The sequence below is a fragment of the Hippocampus bargibanti genome, linkage group LG15, assembly GCF_051943395.1.
Source record: "Hippocampus bargibanti isolate YZ-2025 linkage group LG15, ASM5194339v1, whole genome shotgun sequence".
NCBI lineage: Eukaryota > Metazoa > Chordata > Actinopteri > Syngnathiformes > Syngnathidae > Hippocampus > Hippocampus bargibanti.
In genome coordinates, this window is record NC_142748.1 from 913,222 (window position 1) to 936,710 (window position 23,489).

The 23,489-nt window shown below is 38.6% G+C and overlaps 1 protein-coding gene across 1 annotated transcript; it reads right to left on the bottom strand.

The window, feature by feature from the left end:
• Positions 1-567: 567 nt before the first annotated feature.
• reep3b (receptor accessory protein 3b) lies at positions 568-21,627 on the bottom strand. The gene is made up of 8 exons (XM_089015663.1): positions 21,285-21,627; positions 16,829-16,901; positions 13,202-13,278; positions 12,058-12,178; positions 11,836-11,949; positions 5,231-5,396; positions 3,323-3,453; positions 568-3,226 (listed from the first exon to the last, which is right to left on the bottom strand). Exons 1-8 carry the CDS (start codon positions 21,314-21,316, stop codon positions 3,155-3,157), a joined length of 786 nt encoding a protein of 261 aa, XP_088871789.1. The 5' UTR covers positions 21,317-21,627; the 3' UTR covers positions 568-3,154.
• Between the last annotated feature and the right edge of the window lie 1,862 nt (positions 21,628-23,489).

Consider the following 23,489-nt stretch of genomic DNA (forward strand, 5'->3'; position numbering starts at 1 on the left):
CAGGATAAGTTTTTCTCTGTGGGAGAGAAGCGGCAGCCACACGCGCCAGCATTCACTCAACCTGGAAGTAACTCAAATAGACAGAAAGCTAGCTATTTAGCTAATAGATAGCTATTGAATGTTTATGTAGTCCTAAAACTCATTATTTAAGCCAGGAAACATATTAGCTATATAGTTAGCTATCTATCCATTAGCTATGTAGCATTCTATTAGCTAGTTAGCTTTCTATCTTTTTGAGTTATTCCGGGTTGAGTGAACGCTGGCGCGTGTGTCTGCCGCTGCTCGCTCACAGAAAAACCTATACTGTGACTGTAAAGTGACCCTGAGAGTTTTGAAAGGCTCTTATAAATGAAATGTATTATTATTATTATTATTATTATTATTATTCTGTGGGTCCTGCAATTTGAGTGACAATGACAAAAAACTTGGTACTGGAGTGGACGCATGTTTGCATGTCTTTTGTAGGGAATGAGTTAATTAACCGTCAACCACACACAGGTGACATTATGGCCGTTCAAGATAGATACGAAAAGAAAGTTCAGTCCCATAATAACACAGTGACACAAATAGTGTTGCCCACAGAAAACCGACATTCTTTTATTACATTACGATTCAGTATCCCCCAAAACCTGAGCCATGTTACTCTTAAGTCCACAAAGCTTTGGTATGTAATTAGTCAGTTGTGTGCATTTGCATGACATGACACGATTTGGCCTGTTTGACAGCCCCACAAAGGCTAAAAAAAAAGCTGTAACAGACGATGAGTGTGCTGGAAATCGCAACATGTCTGTATGGGCAGTTTTGCCAAAAGTCTCCCTTACATGTGCACAAGCCTAGCCTGTATTTCTAAATACAGTGAGACCTCAACTTACAAACACCTCAACTTACAAACTTTTTGTCTTGCAAACGTCAAATTTCTGAAAATTAAACCTTATAATAAGCACTATTTTCATAATACACACCAACCACGGCTGGCGGAGTGATCTTCGGCGGAAGCATACGAGCGAACAGCACCAGAGGTTAAGTTAGCAAGAGTCCTTATGGAAGGTGACTCTCCTTCCATAAGCCATCGACGACCATCAAAAAGGTCAATAAAACTTTATTTTACAGCACAGTTTATTTCTTTAATGACAGTCCTCATGTAATGCGCCTCTCATTCCAAACAGCAATTCCCTTTGACCTTCGACCTCCAAAGTATATTTTATGGAAACCCGGGAACGGATTATTCCCATTTTAATGGTTTCCCATGGGAAATCTTTTTTTGAGATACACACTTTTCGCCTTACACACTCTGTCTGGGAACCAATTAAGTTCGTAAGTTGAGGTCTCACTATACCGTGATACCTCAGTTTACGAACTTGATTGGTTCCCAGAACGTGTGTGTAAGGTGAAAAGTTTGTCTGCCAAACATTTATTTCCCATAAGAAACCATTAAAAATGTGAATAATCCGTTTCCAGGTCCCCATAAAAGAGAAATTTCTACTAAATAAGCCTTAAAATTACACCGAATATACCTTATTTTATGTAGAATAAATGTGCTATTGTATTGTAAATGAAGAAATAAACTGTACTATATAATAAAGTGATTTTATTTACTTTTGTCATGGTCGTTGATGTAGTTGCCTCTTGATGATATCCGAGTGAAGTTGCCGTGCTTTCTCGGCAATAATACCCTCACTCACACTGTCCCCTACTATCTGCTTTTCGTTATTCCAAATCAACAGAGGTTTTTCAACCTATAATAAAGTTGTTGTGGCGCTCCGTGTGTTTCTCGAAACGTGTTCGTATGCCAAGTTTATATTCTCGCGAATTTAATGTTCCTAAGGCAAAAAATTCGTAAACTAAAGCGTTGGTAAACTGAGGTACACTAAAAGTAATGATGAATATGTTCATTGTGCTCGAAAATACAAATTGGATACCAATCTATTGCATTGAGATAATAATCCTGATCAATCTATTCACTAAGCGCAATAAAAAGGAAGCACTGTCATCATCCTTTGGTGCGCCGCCTCCATTTTGGAAATGAAATTCTACCAGCCCAGCCTTTAAATGTCACCAGGCTGTTAGTTTAAAACTGAATACATTGGTTTTATCACGGCTAAAACATTTTTTTGGGCTGTCTTCTACTTGCAACCACACTAGGTTAAAAATTGAGATGATGAAAGAAATAAAACAGCAGTTTAAAAAAAAAAGCTTTGGGATAAGTTGCATATACAAAAACAACTATGAATAATACAAAAGCCCTTCTAATACAAACATAAAGACAAATAAAAGAACAATTTCACACATACACCCAATTAAAAGGTCAATTATTTAAAAATATTTTCGCTCGCATTGTTCATGAGCTGTGAAAGATTGCACAGGTGTGCCTCAGCTGGACCACAGTATAAGGCTACTTTCAAAAAAAAAAGTGTGGTCAAGTGTTAGCGTTGGTGTCATCTGCTAAAACAACAAATTATTTATTTTAAGATTGGGAGTAACCTTGGCGAGAATGAATTTGCCCAGGTTAGTCGGTAAAGCGATCATCTATCCCCATTTGTGAGGAATTAAAAAAAGACAGATTATGAAATGAAATCAGATAGATGGAACTAAAACACACATGTATAAAGAGTGGATATCAAAAGTCTACACACACACACACACACACACACACGACTGTTGAAATGCCATTTTTTTGTGATAGCGGCGCGATCAATCACATCTCAATCAGTTCTACCTTGTGCAACTCAATTGAGGGGAAAAAAAACAAGTGTTTTATGTTTGTTTTTTACTCCCACATTACTTTATATTATCTTATTTTTACACCCCTTGTTAAAAAAAAAGGTTTCCCCCAGGTAATGTGCAACGGTCACGTTTATAATGGAACAAATTCAGAATGTATCTTATTTTTTTTTTTTTACCCTTTCAGGGATAGCTGATCACGTGATCAGATTTCAGGGTGCAGGAAAGGGTTAATATCCATAAGCTGTCATTTCAACAAGGTTGTGACAACTTTTCATATCCACTGTATACAAATACATATTGACTGTATAGAAGAACATCCAACAGTCACATTTCAGACTGACGATCTTAAACGACGCAGGACTGTATCGGTGTGTGTGTGTGTGTGTGTGTGTGTGTGTGTGTGTGTGTGTGTGAATGAGATGAAGTCTCTTCACACTCCATAATTAATAGAGCTCAGCGTTGGTCTCTTCTTGCCTTTAATTTTCAGCGATCCATATCGAGCCTAGTGACATGAGAAGTCAGACAATAATTGCGCAGGTGACAGCGATGAGATGTTCGCTTTTGTTTTCTTTCTGTCGTTCTAAATGGCGTTACTTACATCTTTACGGACTCGGGACCGCGTCATCTTGACGCTCTGCGATCGTCTCAATCCTTTCTGAGACACGGCCTCGTCTTCGGATAAAGTTGGCTCGTCCTCGTCATCGGTGCCGTCCTGATCATAAAAGTATTCTGAAAAGACAAAAAGACGCCAAGGAATTTGTTCATCGTTTTTAAAATACGCAAAATGTGCTTATTGAATGCCAAACATGGACCCCTTTTTTGTCTCAATGCCTGCCGGTCGGTGAGAGTGCTTGAAAGGCTTAACATCCCCTATCAAACATAAGGCCCGGGGGCCAAATGTGGTCCGACACATCATTTCATGCGGCCCGCCAAAGCAAATGAAAAGTCTTGTTAATTATCAACACATAGTCTTCACCTTTAAAAATGTTGCAATATTGCTCTCTTTTTAAATAAATTTAACATTAAAAAAGATTTCAAAACATGAAGACCGCTCCCCAAAACTTCCATTCCTCCCTCCGAACTAGGTTGTACCAGTGTCTGAAATAACGCCTGCCCGGATCCCCGTGGCGTGCAACTTTTACGTCAGGCGTAGAACTTACAGAACGTCTCCGCCCGGGTGGCCGACAACTTTGTCAAGTCAAACGTTTGCTTTATTCCGATTTCGAAATCTTTGTTCGGTTTGGAAATTTCGGAATTTCGATTCGTTTGGCAATTTGCATACTCGGCAGCCAATCAGAAGCTTGCATCGAATAACTTCACGCTTGCGGGTGCATTAGCATCTCATTTTCCAAAGTCGACGCACAGAGAATACAAGCCAAAACCTCAGCCCCAGAAGAAAGATTTAAAGGACAACCGACGCCTCGCGACAAGTTGTGTCTATAATTTGTCAAATCACTTCAAATGACTTCTACTGAGCGTATTTTACAAAGATTCCACCGCTTAGAGCTATATTTTACCTTTTAAGACTCGCGCTGAATATTTAGGAAGTCTCGTTTTCGAGTTGGTGACGATTCCTGACGTGACATCACGTCAGGAACGCCCCTGACCGAGAAAGCGACACACAATGCATTTTGGGTACTTTGTTTGGTCTGAAAACTTTGTGTTGATGGCGAAATTAGAAGGAAAACACATAAATAACGTGATGTTGAATCGTTGTGTGTTGCACCAAGACTACTATTTGATACTAGTTGACACAAATTCCCAGCAGACAAATCAGTCCATTTCCAACAGAGCTTGGGCGCCATTTTGTGCATTTTCTGGATGCTACATTGGAGTCCAAATGCCGCAAATTGATACTGGGGGACTTCTTTAATCGATGGCAAACATTTATGCTTTCCTCTTCAGAACTATTTGAATCATATTCATAACTGGAAGCGTAACAAGAAAGCATCTTCTCCCAATCTGAAGCCATTGTTTTGATTCTAGAGCAAGGCAAAGACATCCTGGCGTGATGTCACAAACAAGGGGGCGGGACCTTCTGAAACTCGGCATCCCTGAGGTCATTTTGAAGTAGTTTTGGGACACTTGAAGTCATTTTTATTGATGTTTTGCATTTGACTAAAAATATCAGCCTGCGTGTTTTGGGTATTTTAGATGCGAAAAAAAACCAAAACGTTTTTCTGATGTCAGTTAAGAAACAAAAAATGGTGTCGGTTGTCCTTTAAAAGAAGCTAACAAAATTTAGGATGCTACAAAGCATGGTGGAAAGAAGAGTTCATGTGGCTTGTAGTAGACGACGCAACGCAAACATTGCATTGTGCAACATGTCGAACAGTCTATGGACAAACGACAACTGGAGCAAAATAATCAGCAAGGGATATTTACCATACATTAATGTAGGTACATCAATTACTTAATTTTAAAGTGTTGTTCTGTTATATCTTCTGCTTATCAATCGTGAATACTTTGCAACAATGGGGTTTTGTGTTTGTGTGTTCTTTTATACCTGTTCCATCAGGTACATCGACACTCTGAGCACGTCGGACGGACGGATTGGCACCGTGGGAGCTATAGCGATACAGTTGGTTTTCTCCACGGTCGTCCTGCTGATTGATCTGTGTGAGGTCATGCATGCTCAAGCTACGTAGCTTTTCTGTGATGGCGCCCTGACCCTGTGACAGAAAAGAAAAAGAAAAAGGAACGACATCAGTTTGTCGGCCTCTCAGGGTTCACGACAACCACAAGAAAACAGTCCAAAATAATGACGTTAGTTGCGTTTCCGTGACCTGAACGCAACCAATGTAATTGATCAAATTCATTGGTAAATTACATTTTGATTATTCATTATTTATTCCATATTATTTTAGCAAATATGACATCAGTTGAAAACTTTAAAATAGAAAAGCGGCTCAAACAGTTTGTTGGCGGATTTATACGCCGGGGAAAAAAAATACCTGATTTTTGGGTGCACGTGATTAATGTGTTCATTATCTCTAAGCAAACATGGGAAAATTATTACAAATTACCAAATTTGAATCAAGCAACTGGCATAAGTGTTTAAATTACAATATTGTCTACATTAAAAGTCGCACTGGATTATGAGGCTCACCTTCAATTTATTAGTTTTTTTTCATAAATCGGGCGCACCGCATTAGTATTTTCACCACATTATAAGACAAAATCTACAATGCATCCGATCGATAGAACTACGTTCAAAGAAATGCCAACAGAACTGTCAGATGTCAGTAAAACTTATTGAATAAAGCAGCAAGTTCTAACATTGATTGGTGAACGTTGAATTCTCTCGCCGCTGCTCATTTTCAACTGCAAAACCGATTACCGTAAGTTCGAACCCTGCCTTGTCAGCATGTCTCTGGCAAAGAGCCATTAGGGGGTCGAAATATTACCGTCCTCAAAATACATCGCATTTCAAGGTGCACTGTATTTTTGAAGACATTGGAATGCTTTTACAGTGTGCCTTTTAATGAGGAAAGTATGGTAGGTCAATATGAAGCATTTATTTCAGTCTACAGTGATACCTCAGTTTACAAAGGCTTTAGCATATAGTCTTGGCTGACTAACTGGTTTTCGGCGGATGAACCCAACCACGCAGCGCCACGGTGGCTGGCAGACAAGTTTTTGTCACCCCCTTTCTTTGAGTGCAGACATGGTTTGTTATTGAGTGGAGTGCGTTTGCTATTATGGGACCGAAAAAGACCCCACCACAGGCTAGTGTCAAGCCGAAGATGACACAAAAGAAAACAGAAGAAGGAGATCATCGAAAAACACGAACAAGGTGTGCGTTTGTGTGACTTAGCATCCCAGTACCAGGATGCTAAGTCGACCATTGCGACGTGTGGCTAAGGGTGTTTCTGTGTTGTCTAAGGAACGGTCTCATGCCATAGAAGAGGTTGAAAAACTTCTGTTGATTTGGATTAATGAAAAGCAGCTAGCAGGGGACAGTGTGAGTGAGGGTCTTATCGCCGAGAAAGCACAGCAACTTCACTCGGATGTCATCAAGAGGCAACTACATCGACCATCACAAAGGTAAACAAAACGACTTTATTACACAGTACAGTTTATTTCTTTCATTACAATACAATAGCATATTTATTATACATAAAATTAGGTATATTTTTGTGTAGTTTTAAAAGGACAACCGACGTCACTTTTTTGTTTCTCAACTGACATCAGAAGTCAAATGCAAAACACCAATAAAAATGACTTAAAGTTTATTGGTGTTTTGCATTTCAATAAAAATATCATACTGCGTATTTTGGGTATTTTAGATGCTATCAAACGTTTTTCTGATGTCAGTTAAAAAACAAAAAAAGTGACGTCGGTTGCCCTTTAAGGCTTATTTAGTAGAAAATTGCGTTTTATGAGGACCTGGGAACGAATTATTCTCATTTTTAATTGTTTCTTATGGGAAATAAATGTTCGGCAGACGAACTTTTCGACTTTCGACACTTTCTGGGAACCAATTAAAGCTCGTGAGCTTGAGGTGTCACTGTATCTGAATTATAAACCAAAACAATTTGCAACTGCTACAATGTGGCAAAATTGAGAATAAGGATTAATTGAAATATGAACCAGAAATTGAGTTGCGTCATGCTTTGTGCAATTGTTGAGAGCATTCATTCTCTTCCGCATACACATTTGAATGCAAGGGTTTCACAATTCACTGCGTGATTATTGCCAGGGTTTCAGTGCACATCAAAATATTACCTACAACACAATTCAAGTATAAATAAGTACTTTTTCACGGGCAGGTTTTGATGAAAAAAAAAATGGATCGATGGACTTAGCATATAGATCATTGTGACCTGTCAATAATTAATATTGACATAAGAAGACGAGAACAACGCTGGTGTGAAATGGCGCTAAAGTTTGATCCATGCAACCAAGAATATTTTTTTACCTCCCAAAAGAGCCTGGTGAAGCACAAAAGCCCTAAGGAAAGAAGAAGGTCAGTAGAGAGAAACGAGAAGAAATCAGTCACCAGTGGGTTAGTGACAGTCGCTCAACAAACTGAGTACACCGCATATGTTTGTAATTATGTAGCCACAAAACTGTAGAAATCCCCTTTGCAAAAAAAAAAATAATAATATTAAGACGGCGTGTTTAACTGGCCACACAAAATAAGTCGGCCATTAACAATTTCAAGCAATGACAACAATAGTGAGTGACCACAATGCGAAATGAAAAAGGTCAGGATATCAGAGACGATCACGTGATTTTCAGCTGATCGGGAATCAGCCAAAAATGATCAGATTTTTCAATTTTCTAAAATTTCGATGGTGGATAAATTATAAGTTAACTTTATCTCTTTATTTGATTTACTCCACTGCAGATTAATGGTCTTCTACTTGGTTGCATTTCATCAAATTAAATGACTTGGACTCGGTTGAAAAGAAAAAAATGATCAGGGCTTTGTGAGAAATAATAAAAACTATTTACAAAAATGTGAGGGGTGTACTCGCTTTTGGGAGAAACTGTATACACAGCAGATTTAGGCAGACCCATGCACGAACTTGCCATAGCAGTGTTGAAAGCTAGTCAGCAAGCAACGTAAGCAGAGAGAGAGTACAGACACAGAAACATGTCGGAAATTGTCATCTGCAAAAATGAAATGACACCATATTCAAATAAAAGATTGGAAAAATAAAGTACCGTGATCAACAGAGTCAGCGCAAGGTCAACCGCAATCCGACGAGAGACCACATTGAGTTTAGTAGTGCTGGATGACAAATCAAAATATAAATTGTCATTTTAATTTTGACTTGTGCGATGAGAAGTTCCCGAGATTGTCATTGAATGCGCCATGTTGCTTAGGCAGCGAGCCTGTCGTAAATATGATTGTGCCCCCTGAGCATTCTTTAAATTGCTCAAGGACATTAGAGATTGCTGTAAAAATATTTTTTAATACACATTTTGCATATTTAAGTACAAAACATGCTTTGTTTTGAAAACATCGCCAGAGCTAATGTCAAAGCAGGATTCAAATACTAACAATTAATTAGCATCGACTTATTGAGTGATATATGATTGCACCACCCCCGAGCTTTCTTTAAATTGTTCAAGGACATCAGAGATTACTGTAAAAATACATTTTTTAAAATGCACAGAGTGTATATTTAATGACAAAACACGTGTTTTGAAAACATCGCTCGTGCTAACGTTGAAGCAGGATGCCATTCAAATGCGAACAATTAATTAGCATATACTTCTGGAGTGATACACATTGTGCCAACCCTGAGCATTCTTTAAATTGCTCAAGGACATTGGAGATTACTGTAAAAACAAATGTAAAAAATGCACATGTTGTATATTTAAGTAGAATACGTTTGGTTTTGAAAAAAATTGCTAGTGCTAACGTTGAAGCAGGATCCCATTCAAATGCTAACAGGTAATTAGCATTGGCCTCTAGAGTGATACAGAATAAGATTGTACCACCCCTAAACATTCTTTAAATTGTTCAATGACATCTGAGATTACTGTAAAAATAAATTAAAAAAAAAATGCACACATTGTATATTTCAGTCCAAAATATGTTTTGAAAACATTGCTCGTGCTAACTTTGAAGCAGGATCCCATTCAAATGCTAACAGGTAATTAGCATCGACTTCTGGAGTGTTCTTACTTCAAATAAAAAAAAATATTCACACACTAAAGTTGTGGAAACACATACACACAGATAAGATAACATCACTCAAAGGCATGAATTATTCTGAATAACAGAGAAAAATGTAATATCTCAATCTCACCACATTGCACAAAGTAACCAAAACACACAACACAGCTAATATTTTTGGTTGTTCATAGTGTATTCCTAGTTACCTTCTTGCTATTTGGGGGATTCATTTCAAGCTATACTTAAAGTGGAGTTATCAAAGATTTTTTCTTTCTTCAAAATTAAAGCATATTAGCATTTATTTTTGGTACCAAAATACATTTTTCCAATAATTTGGGTAAACATGATCCTAGGTTTGCTCAGTGTGATAATAACAGAAGCTAAATAAATAAAGCAAACGTTCTATGCGAGGCTGCAATTTCACATAGTGTCATTTTGTAATTGACAAAAACAATAACGCTCAAGAATAGTGTCCAACATGCGGGGATGAATGATCTTGAACCTGTGCTGATAGTTTAGAGTAGTTGAGCTTTAGGAATTGAACAGTAAGTTTTGAAATCAACGAATAATAGATATAATAATCACAATTTCAATCTCCATCTCGACAATGATTATTATTTTCTTCATTATTGTCCAGCCCAAAAGCACTAATTGACAACCTAAAAATACGTTTAAAACTATTCATTGTCGGAAATAGGCGAAAAGTCTTGAAAATGAACTTAATTTGACCTTGTTGAAACTTTTGACGTCACATTTCCACCTGGCCATTGTTTCAGCACAGCATACTTGCTCAAGTCACAACAAGGAGAGTTTCATTCAATTCATGCAAAGTAAAAATTAGCCTGCAACAAACTTCACTTCTGTTGCTGTATCATTCCACGGCACGTGGCTCAACCTTTAATTGCTGTCAACATGTTTGCTTGGAACTTTGTTTGGGCTTAAAGAATTGACTCAAGTCTGCTGACCTTAGCAACTGTATTCAGGATTGTGTTAAAATAACACCATCGTCATACTCAAGCAATTAAGCACAAACACACCATATAAACGTGTTCTGGTCATAAATCGGACCCGCGGCATTCTGATTGAGCTGCATATATGTGATGCTCCACACCCTACCCACCCTGCCCACCACCTTGTCCACCACAGTATCCTGTTATAATCATTGTAGCCCGAGCTCAGTACTCACTTGAGCCACTGTCTGCTTGATACTTCGCATATTTTCTTACACTTGTTCCTTAGAGGTAAGGAATTCCATTAGACTATACTTATTTGTCGTGTCTTTTTTTATGATGATACTAGTGCAGCGTGTTCTACCAAAGACAAATTCCTTGTGTGCGCTACATACTTGGCCAATAAAGATGACTCTGAATCTGATTTTTGAGGGAATCCTGTAAAAAGACGAACCATAATGAAGTCTACTTTCGATACTAAACTCTCCCTGGTCTGCTTGGACCATGCAAATCCTCAATCTGTTTGTTTGTCCGAAGGTAAAAAGGCTGTTTTCTAGTGATTGACATGACATCAGAATCAATAAGTATCATATAGTTCAGATTTTGACAACACCGGACCGAATTGATCAACAGTACGTCGCCATTGCAATGCTATAAACAGGAAGTTCTCAAAGGGAAGTGGTCGCTGATTTTGGGGTGTCACAGAGTGTCATCAGCAGGTTGCGACAAAAATCCAGAGATTTTGAAAAGAGTCATAAAAAGCAATGGGATCGGGCATTCTTGTGAATTTCCTACTTAACACTAGTTCAGAATTTTGGTGTTCACCATCTTCTGACAGAAGAGCACGTTGTCCAAAAAATGGTGAAAAATCAATACTGTTTCAGAAGCTGAGAATTCAGTGACTTGGCGAGTTGACAAACAATAAACAAAGAAAGACAAACAAATACATAAAAATAAATACATAAATTACCAGATCAATAAATACAGAAAAAATAAATACATGAAAAATAAATACATATAAAAATAAATACATGAAAAATAAATACATAAAAAAATAAATATATACATAAAAAGTAAATCCATCCATCCATCCATCCAGCCATACATACATACATAGATACATACATACATACATAGATACATACATACATACATACATACATACATACATACATACATACATACGTATGTATGTATGTATGTATGGGGAGGGGGCTTCCTGATACCAGCAGATTATACGCCGCTGACCCCTATGCATTATATATCGCTCCCCATGACTTAGCATCAAAATAAATAACTACAGTAAAGTCTCGTTATATTGATATTCTCGGGAGTCCGAAAAATATCGATATAACCGGACTATCGATATATCCGACCCTGCGCGCATGTCATTTTGTCCTTGCGTTCATAGAAATAGTATCGTAATAAGCGCTACTATCGATATAACGAGACTTTACTGTAATTGGATATTTTTCAGTACGCTTCACGGAGAATCGGGTAGTTTCGAAATAACATCGCGCGACTTGCCTTGACAGCTGCGGAGACAGCAGCGGTGGCTGCAATGCTGAGGCCCTGCTTGCCAAAGTTCACCATGGTCTCGTAACTTCTTTCCTTTGCCTGCACGATGTACTCATCTATTTCCTAGTCCAAGAAAAGCAACGGGACATTTTATTCAGGACACCTCAATCAATAAATGAATAAATAAATAAACTGTTCTTTGGAAAATCTCGATTCAAGAAGGTGTCTCACTCTCTCTCTGGAAGACAGCAGGGGGTGCAGACATTTCCTGTAAATGAGACTCGCTCCTCTGGTGTACGGGGATAGGAGCCATATTACAAATGCTACCTTCAGTTCATAGTACAAAGGAAACCTGCAAATAATGGACAGAACAGACTAATACACCAAACAGCAGACGCGACTAGCTGCACATTCCGTAGAACTGCACATTTAATTGCTAAATCTGTATTTATGTAGTGATACCTCAGCTTACAAACTTAATTGGTTCGCAGGAAGCGTGTGTAACGCGAAACGTTCATCTGCCGAACATTTATTTCCCATAAGAAACCATTAAAAATGAGAATAATCTGTTACCTGGTCCTCATAAAACATAATTTTCCACTATGTAAGCCTTAAAACTACACAAAATATAGCTTGTTTTATGTATCCTAAATGAGCTATTGTATTGTAATTAAAGAAATAACATGTACTATACAATAAAGTTGTTTTATTTACCTTTGCGATGGTTGTTGATGTAGTTGCCTCTTGATGACATCCGAGTGAAGTTGCCGTGCTTTCTTGGCGATAATACCCTCACTCACACGGTCCCCTGCTAGTTGCTTTTCGTTAATCCAAATCAACAGCAGTTTTTCAATGTCTTTTATTGCCTGAGACCGTTGCTTAGACAACACAGAAACACCCTTAGCCACACGTAGCAATGGTCGACTTAGCATACTGTTACTGGGACGCTAAATCACACAAACGCACACCTCGTTCGTATTTTTCGATCATCTCCTTCTTCTGCTCGACCGTAATTTTCTTTAATGTCTTTTTAGGCTTAACACTCGGCTGTGGTGGGGTCTTTTTTGGTCCCATAAGAGCAAACGTACTCCACACGATAACAAACCACATCCGCACTCAGAGAGGGGGTGTGGAAAAGTAGTCTGCCAGCCACCGTGGCGCTGTTCGACTATGTGGTTTGGTGTTCATCCGCCGAAAACTAGTCCCCCAGCCACTGTGCCGCTATGTGGTTTGGTTCATCCGTCATAAACTAGTTCGTATGCCAAGATTATATTCTCGTGAATTTAATGTTCGTAACGCGAAAAGTTCGTTAGCTAAAGCGTTTGTAATTATTTTTGTCTATTTACGTACTTATTTGTTTGTTTGATGAACTCACCATGCCAGCGTAAGGTCAGTGATGGTCTCCACCACAGTGTAGAGGGCATAAACAATCCAGTACATCATCCATCGGACCTGCAAAAACACAGAGCAAAATAAACGGGACAATGTTTCAAATACAAAATGTAGTCAAAGATAGCTTTGTGTGTCCCTTGATGCTAATTTAATTTAATTTTTCCAAGTACGTTTTTTGTTTCAATTTTGACCAAGAAAAGCTTGCGCAACAATAGCCTTGCCCGCTTTTGTTTACATTGCCTTGGCCCACATATGGCGCCTACCATGCTCGACAACCGGTCGCACCGGATCACGGCCACGGTGTTGAAAGTGCAGTGTAACTTCATGAAAGCCATAATTTTCTTTTTATAATATCGAGCAACAATATATATAGCTAACTCATTCACTGCCAGACGATGTGCAAAAATGTGTCCACTCCAGTGGCAGGGTTTTTGTCATTGTCACTCAAATTGCAGAACCCACAGAATATTGAGTTGTGGAACTACATCAACATTCAATGCAGCTTAAGAAACCCTCTTCTTCATCCGAAAAAGAGTTAACGCTTAAGTTATATGGGTCTGGAGTTATCTGAGCTTGAAATGGGGCTGGCTGTACAAAATAAAATACATACATATTGATTTATATAGCGCTTTAACAACAGCTGAAGCTGTAACAAAGCACTAACATGGACAAAATGCAAATGCTGTCCCTTCGTGAAAGGGAAAAAACACTGCAGAGGTCTTACCAGCGCTTTAACAGCACCCCGCAAGAAAAACCAAAACCCGAGCAAATTCGGGAATGGCGCTCCATGTCATATTTTCAATTCCCGAATACGTTTGGGGATGTCAGTGAATGAGTTAAAAAGAAAATGGCATCGCTCGTCTTCATTCTTTGGTGGCTTATGAAGCAGTCGGACTTGCTGAACGAAGCCTCCGCCCCCATTCAAGTGAATGGGACATTTTATCATCACAAGGTCCAGAATTTTAATCACATTGTTTTTGGATTTGCGGAAACTGTCTGCGAGTCTATTGAGACGCCAATATGGATTATGAGACAAATCCAAGTGACATCATTTCCCACCACAATATCAGGCTACACCCGCTCCCCTTTTTTTTCTTCTGAGTTGTATTTTATCTAATCCACTTTGCATAGAGCTGTGGCTGTTTTGACAAGTGCTCTATAAATAAAATGAGTTGAATTGATTATTATTAGTAGGTTTAAGTGGGCTTATTACTTTAGAGAGAGAATGAGAAAAGACAATGAGTGTGAGAATGAAAGAGAAAGAGAGACACAGAGAGAGAGAAAGAGGGAGTTGTCTCACAAGAACAACAGTTCAGAATACACAATAAAAATACAGAGTCAATGAAAACACCGGGCGCACATGCAAAATTTCCCCTCCTTCCTTCACCATTGTTCGCAAGTTAATTTGTGACCTCGCAGTGAACTCTTTAAAAACAATCACCCCGAGAGGCTCACGGGAATGAAAAAGGTAATGGTGGGGGAGGGTGGAACTGAATAAGATAGTGAGACTGTCTAATTGGTTTCAATGCATCGCTGCTTCTGACTTCCAGCCCCCTAACTCCCACTCCCCTTTGTATAATTTGCCAGGCTCATTTTTAGGTTTTTCGTCTTTCATCTCAGGAGAGTTGAAGAACATTACCTCAGTGAAATATACAGCAGCCATTTTGCATTCCTGATGCAAAATAAGACATTAACAGGCCCGGCGTGTGAATCACTGCCTTGCATTAAAAGGGCAATGAAAAGGAAATGCCTGACATCAGCTTTTCCAAGACTCGAGCTGTAACCCACAAAGAAGCGTTTCCTTGTCAAATTAATACACATTATGGTGATACCTCTTAGATCAAAGAATTTTCATATTAATTTAACATGAATTTCTGTAGGGATGTAGAATTATATATATATATATATATATATATATATATATATATATATATATATATATATATATATATATTTTTTTTTTTTTTTTCTCAAGAGGCAACCTGGAAGTTCGTCATCCATTGACAACTACCATCACAAAGGTAAATATAACGACTTTATTATATAGTACAATTTATTTCTTTAATTACAATACAACAGCACATTTATTATACATAAAATAAGGTATATTTCATGTAGTTTTAAGGCGTATTTCATCAAAAATTATGTTTTATGGGGACCTGGGAACCGATTATTCTCATGTTAATGGTTTCTTATGGGAAATAAATGTTTGGAAGACAAACTTTTCGCCTTACACACACCATGTATCATACCCGTCAACTTCTACGTTTTACCCCTATTTCTGCGTTTTTTGTAATCATTTCAAATAATGTACGGCATACTACAACTTTTATACGGGAATTTTTTGAAAGAATTGTGAAACGGACTTACGAAGACCATTTTGGCTCAAATCCAGTTCGTCTCAACTGCTGGTAGCCAATGACAATGCTGCCACCGATCGCTACTATTGTCACGGTAAACTAGCAAAAGTAATTCTCAATCTTATTATTATTTGATTTTTTTTTTGATCGCTGCCTACAGTGGGATTGATAAAAGCATAACATGCACATGTGCGGTAAGCTGTCTGCATTTCCGCTTGCTTTTTTTAATTATTTCAAATAATGTACGCCGTACTGCAACTTTTATAAGGCAATTGTAATTATTTATAAGGCCAGCTATTAGCCAAGGTTGACAGGTATGATGTATTAATTAACCTTAAAACAGCCATTCTGACTGTTTGGTCCTTTAATTACTTCGTCGACATCACAGCAATCTTTCGTGAAAATGTAGCGCATATTTTGACCTGATTGCACTGACGTCAACTGTTTGTCCGCTTAATTAAAACATTGCATTTCATTAAATCACAAATACAATGGAAAAATATTTTCCGATGTAAACAGAATGATTTTTCGGTCTTCTTTTACCGTGTCAATCATTTCCGATTGGATGAACGAAGAGGCGTAGCTTGCACCTACATCTACACTTTGTCTTTTGCCACGGAGAGACATATTGATCACTTTCCAGCAGAGCGATGAAAAGTTTACTTCAGCCGTCATCTGTACTTCTTTGAAGGTGTCGGACGTTTCGCTTATCATCCGAGAAGCTTCGTCAGCAAACGTGATGCACATCGGCCATGAGGCTGACGCAATGCGAGACGCACAACATTGAACCGTTCATATGCAGTACCGAAATAAGTACGGAAATAGAGGTAGGTCAAGAAACATCTGGTGCATATTTGACTCAACTCTATTGAATTTATAGAGCACTTTAAAATATACAAAGTCCTGTACATGGAGAAAATACAGACAACACGAAACAATAAACAACTTTCAGCAAATAAACCAAAATGGGGATGTGCACCCCCGCAATCTGCTTCATTATTTACATTCCGTCATTGTTTTGGATTGTTTTTAAACACCTTTATTGTGTTATATGGAGGCATGTAAAGAGTCAAAATGATAAGACGCACACCCACAATCATACGCGCATAGTTTAAGACTGCTCGAAATTAGGTGCCATGACTTTAGTCGGAATCCCCAGTAGCATCTTTGTAACTTCAATTTCAAGACAGTTATGATTGGAGTTTTTATTGGAGCCTTTTCAATGCATATGTGTCTATAAATGGTCTTACGTATTCCTTGACATTTTTTGTCTTGACGGCTTTGTAGGAGTAGTATGCAGGGTATAGCGTCCCAAACACCAGCCTACAAAGAAAAGAAAAAAAAACAGAAGGTTTATTATTTACCATGTTACACCTTCACAAATTAATGCACTAGACAAGACAAGACAAGTGATACCGTAACTTGCTGGTGTTAAAATTAAGGCCCGGGGGCCAAATCTGGCCCGCCACTTCATTTTATTCAGCCCGCAAAAGCAAATCAAACTTGTGAAATTCCATTAGCTTCCTTAACGGACAACCGACCCCTCCGGACAGGTTGTGTCCATAATTTGTAAAATCACTTCAAATGACTTCTACTGAGCATATTTGACAAAGATTCCACCGCATATCGCTATATTTTACGTTTTAAGACTTGCGCTGAATATTCAGGAAGTCTTGTTTTTGAGTTGATGACGATGTCTGACGTGACGTCACGTCTGGAACGCCCCTGACCGAGAAAGCGACAAATAATGCCTTTTGGGTACTTTTTTCATCTGAAAACACAGTGTTGATCGCAAAACTAGAAGGAAAACTACATAAATAACGCGACGGTGAATCGTTGTGTGTTGCACCAAGACTACTATTTGATACTACAGTAAAGTCTCGTTATATCGATATCGGTTACATCGATAGTACTGCTTATTACGATACTATTTCTATGAACGCAAGGAGAAAATTTACATGCCGCAGGATCGGATATATCGATAGTCCGGTTATATCGATATTTTTTCCGACTCCCGAGAATATCGATATAACCAGACTTTACTGTAGTTGACACAAATTCCCAGCAGACATGCGTATTTAAGACTGGGTTTCTATCTATCTATCTATCTATCTATCTATCTATCTACCGATCCACAGCATCTACCAATCGACAGCATCTACCTATCAACAGCATCTACCTATTGACAGCATATATCTTCCGTATATATCTACCTATCGACAGCATATATCTACCTACCTACCTACCTACCTAGTTAGCTATCTAGATATTTAGCGATCGAGCTATCTAGCTAGCTATCTTAAATCGAATACCTCCCCACATCACTATGATATGGATCAAATTGTAAGGTTCACATTTTGATGTTTGAATGGACAGATTTACTAAGGCTGGAAGAGCGCTGAAAAAGTTATGCCACACTTCGTGAATGGATACTCGGCTTTATGTATCACACACAGGATGTTTCAACAAAGGTGCAGTCTGTCAGATTGCCCTTTGCCAAGAATGCTACTTAAAAGGTTGTACCAGAGTCAACAAACTGTCACTGCAACAAAGAAACGTGGGTGTGTTTGTGTAAACATGTCGTTGGAAAACCAGCTATGCAACATACCAGACTCTCAACAGTGACATCACCAAATGTCATGGCAGAGAGGGAGGAATTCTTGAACCATGACCACCAAATGGCCGAACTGAATACAAACTTAACAGGCGCATTGAGACGAAACTGCAAGAGGACGTTCAATGACAGTTCATGGATTCTTGGGTCACTTGAATCCTCATATTTTCATGATTTTCATGCAATGTCAGCCTAAAACTAAGGATCACTTTTCATAACACAAAGTATTAATTTTCAGATAAATGTGCTGCAAGTGTTATGAGATAACAGGCTAAAGATTTTGACGCTGATGTAATGTGCACAGATGAGGAAGTGTGACAGTACAGTGATACCTCGGTTTACAAACCCCTTGGCTTACGAACTTTTCGGTTTACGAACGTTAAATTTATGAACATTTTACCTCGGGATATGAACTTTTTTCAGGATACACACGGAGCGCCACAATGAGTGATGTGTCGTTCGCGAACGAGGCCGTTCTCCTAACAACAAAATGGCAGCCGACTGTTTTTGTCCTCTATTCCCCGCCCGAAGTCTTCGGTTAAAGCCACGTGATTGGTCAAGAATGTACATTCCTCAAAATGGTGAAAGAAGAAGGCTACGTTCCTCATCAATTTTTAAAGATGAAACCGGCCACTCCATTCCATCAAGCCATCAACGACAATCACAAAGGTAAATAAAACGACTTTATTATACAGTACAGTTAATTTCTCTAATTATAATGCCATAGCACATTTATTATACATAAAATGAGGTGTATTTTGTGTAGTTTTAAGGCGTATTTCATCAAAAATTATGTTTTATGGGGACCTGGGTACTGATTATTGTCATTTTAAAGGTTTTCTATGGGAAATTAATTTTTGGGACACACACTTTTCACCTTACACCCCTTGTCTGGGAACCAATTAGTTCGTAAGCCAAGGTATAACTGTACCTGGAAACTACATTGATAAATAAAAATATTAAAAGTCCTATTAAAAGTCCTTGTAACAAAAAAATCACTTCATTTATTGAATGACCATGGTGTTAATAATAGATTATTCACATAAAATAATCCAAGTGTTGAATTTACCAAAATTTTGTAAGAGGAATTACCCTTTTATTTCATAGTAAAGTAAAAAAAAAAATCAGGCTAGTGGTGTTTGCAATGATAATTTCAAAATAAGACGTACAAGGAGTTGGGGGTAAAAAAAAATACAATCAGCTATGATAATAGAGGCCACGATCAATGCCAGACTGAGATTGCCCCCTCTTACCCCCACATTACTCCACGTTTTCCACCCCAAATGTAAAATGAGCTTCAAAGAAATATGGAGAGTGCTTGAAATGGATTCAGCGAGCCAGAAAGTTGACAAAAATCACATCCCATCTTCAAATCTAAACCACCATCTCTGCTGGTGCGTATTCCTTCCTGTTCCTCACTTTCATTCCAGTACTCTTTGCGTGCAGCTGACAAAATAGACATGTTGCCTTTGGAAGGGCCTTGACTGTGGTCTCGGGATCAATTTCGCCGGCTTCCTGACATTGCACACCAATAACCAGATGGAAGCTGGGGGAGGATAGACCGAAGACAAAGAACCGAGAGACTAATAAAATACACACACACACACACACACCAGAACAGAGGGGAGAAAATTAAACAGTTATCCCCGGCATAGAGAACAAGACATACAGAGAAAAAAATATTCCAACTTCTTAAAATAAAATCTTTTCTTAAGGCACTTTAGAGCCCCTTAAAGGACAACCGACGTCACTTTTTTTGTTTTTTAACTGACACCAGAAAAACGTTTTATAGCATCTAAAATACCCAAAACACGCAGTATGATATTTTTAGTCAAATGCAAAACACCAATAAAAATGACTTAAAGTGTCCAAAATCTGCAAAAAAATTGAGCTGCGAATTGAGCATTTTCAGAAAGTCCCGCCCCCAGTTCGTGACGTCACGCCAAGACGTCTTGCATTGCTTGTGAATCAAAACAATGACTTCAGATTCGGACAATATCCTTTCTTGTTACACATCCAGTTACGAATATTATTCAAATAGTTTTTGGGGTGAGAGGTTTTCCCCCAATGTTGCCTCAAAATGGCACGTATAATTCTTTAATCTATTGCAAACATGTATGCTTTCCTCTTCAGAACTATTTGAAGCATACATGTTAGCAATCGATTACAGAATTTATTCCGTGCCATTTTGAGGCAATAAGGTGGGGGAAATGTAGCACTAAAAAAGAGGTAGAAAATGGCGACAAAGCTGCGTGTAAGGAATTAATCAGCCCGTTTCCACAGACTGATTAATTCCTTACACTGAGCTTTGTCGCCTTCTTCTGCCTCTTTTTGGTGCAACACAAAGTTTTCAGACCAAACAAGTTCAGCAAAATGCATTGACGTGATGGAAGGACTGCTACAATGTGTCCTTTTTTCGCTCAGGGGCGTTCCTTCAGTGACGTAACATGAGGCCTCGTCACCAACTCAAAAACAAGACTTCCGGAATATTCAGCGCAAGTCTTAAAACGTAAAATATCACTATATGCGATGGAATCTTTGTAAAATACGCTCAGTAGAAGTCATTTGAAGTGATTTTACAAATTATGGACACAATTTGTCGGGGGGCGTCGGTGGTCCTTTAAATCAAATAAATGATTATATATTTCCCACAATCCTCCAACCTTGGTATTGGAAATCACAAAGTGGTATCAGTCCATTGTACAATTAATCAAGGTTGGCCTCCATCGTCAACTTTAGAACTGGAGCTGGCACTCCTTAATAGCTCAACATGTCACAACACTGACTCACTGACAACATGGACGGTTACAGAGATAAACAAAACGACTTTCGACAGAGTGGCAGATCGCCACATGAAACCGTGTGGGGGGTTCCGAAAATATCCATGTCACTGCTTAATAACATTGTTCAAACGTATAAAACTGCGTCAGATGTAACATATAAACGTCAAAAACAACAAAATCAGCAAGTTTACTAAGTTAGCCCATCATGCTCATAATGCTAACACCCATCAACATCCATTGTACACGAAACTTCGTAAAAAAAGTAGCCATTTAATTCACTTTAATCACTTGCTTTTATTTTATACTTACACGACGCTTCTTGAAATGATCCAGGACACCATCTTCGTTGTTTCTGAAAGTGCTGGGCTATGTTTAAATTAGAGAACTACCGATGGTAGCCTAGACACAGTTAACTTGGTTTGCCCAAAACTTCGAAGGGATCTACGAAGTAGCTCCGCCTCAGCCGCTCGATTTGTCGAAATTGTAGCTCTTGTTTACGATTTTGTTGTGGTCATGGTTCAGAAATCGACCAGCGTTCACGACGTTTCCTGTAGTTAGTTGACGATCTTAAACCACCAAGTCGCCCGCTCGCTGCTTCTCGGTTTCGGGCAGGAGAACAACACTGGCTCGGCGACGACGTCACGACTAAAGAACAAACCTTTTCCCACTGTCCACTGGAGGCTGTTTACCGGAAGATCAATTTTCATTGGCTGGTTAGGCTTATTCAAAATCATGTGACATTTTCTAACAAGGAAGCGACATTTGCAGTTTAATAATAATAATAATAATAATAATAATAATAATAATAATAATAATAATAATAATAATAATAATAATAATAATAATAATAATAATAATAATACATTTTATTTCAAGCGACTTTCTAAGCTCTCAATGACACTTTATAGTCACAGATAAGCATAGTTTAACAACCGCTTCTGCATCGTGCGTAGAAAAGACGACAATTTGAACAAAAATCAAACAATTGTTCACAATGAAATTAAATATTCAGTTCTAATTATGTTAATATTTAGCATACAGGATGTGCAGTTTTATTGTAGTAGTTTTATTGCATCTTGATCAAAATCAGAAAGCCTCGAATCGCCACACAATGGGGCAATTTGCAGTCCACATCAGCAATTTGAAGGGGATGGGGGCTGAAATATAAAAAAGCAGATATTCTAAGCATAATAAAAAATGTCAGAAGACCGAGGTGTATACTGTAACTTTGCAAATAAATATTTAATAAAAAAAACTACATAGTGCAAGTACAAAAAATGAAATAAAAAAGCATATTGGTACATGTAGCTGTATTGCATCAACATAAGGTAGCTGTGCTATTTGCAGTACAAGAGTCCAGTTTTTTCCATTCACGTGTGATTATGAAAGGACAACCGACGTCACTTTTTTTGTTTCCTAACTGACATCAGAAAAACTTTTTATAGCATCTAAAATACCCAAAACACGCAGTGTGATATTTTTATTCAAATGCAAAACACCAATAAAAATGACAAAGTGTCCAAAATCTGCAAAAAAATTGAGCTGCGAATTGGGCATTTTCAGAAAGTCCCGCCCCCAGTTTGTGACGTCACGCCACGACGTCTTGCATTGCTCGAGAATCAAAACAATGGCTTCAGATTCGGAGAATATGCTTTCTTGTTACACGTCCAGTTGTGAATATGATTCAAATAGTTCTGAAGAGGAAAGCATACATGTTTGCAATTGATTACATAATTTATTCCGTGCCATTTTGAGGCAACATTGGGGGGAAATGTCTCACCCAAAAAGAGGCAGAAAATGGCCACCGAGCTCCTGTGAGCAATGAAATCAGTCCGTTTCCACAGGCTGATAAATTCCTTCCATGGAGCTTGGACGCCCTCTTCTTGCTCTTTCTGGTGCAACACGAGGTTTTCAGACCAAACAAGACATGAACAGGACATGAGACGATTATTGATGCAGACCCAATTAGGTGTCCTCAGACTTCCTTGAAAGTCGGTGCCGATCAGCTGCCTCTGGTCTTCGCACAAATCTTCAAAGATCCTTGGAGCTATGTGAGGTCCCATCCTTCTTCAAGCAGTCAACCATCATCCCAATCCCCAAGAAAACACCAACATCGTAACTGAACGACTATAGACTTCTCACTCTGACGTCTGTGATCATGACGTCCTTTCAATACCTTGTGCTGAACCACCTAAAGAACATCACTGGACCCCTGTAGGAACCCTTGCATTTTGCCTCTTGCACGTGCACTACAACTTGGAGCTCCTTAATGGCACAGGGACCTATAGTAGGATCCTGTTTGTGGACTTCAGTTCGATGTTCAATACCATAATCCCAGAACTTGCCACCAAGTTTCTCTTGCTCAGTGTGTCCCCTACAGTCTGTCAGTGGATCCTCAGCTTCCTGATGTGAAGGACATAACAAGGGTGGCTGGGAAGGACCGCATCATCAACATGCACTGCCAGCACTGGGGACCCCCAAGGATTCGTCCTATCTCCATTGCTCTCCTCCCTC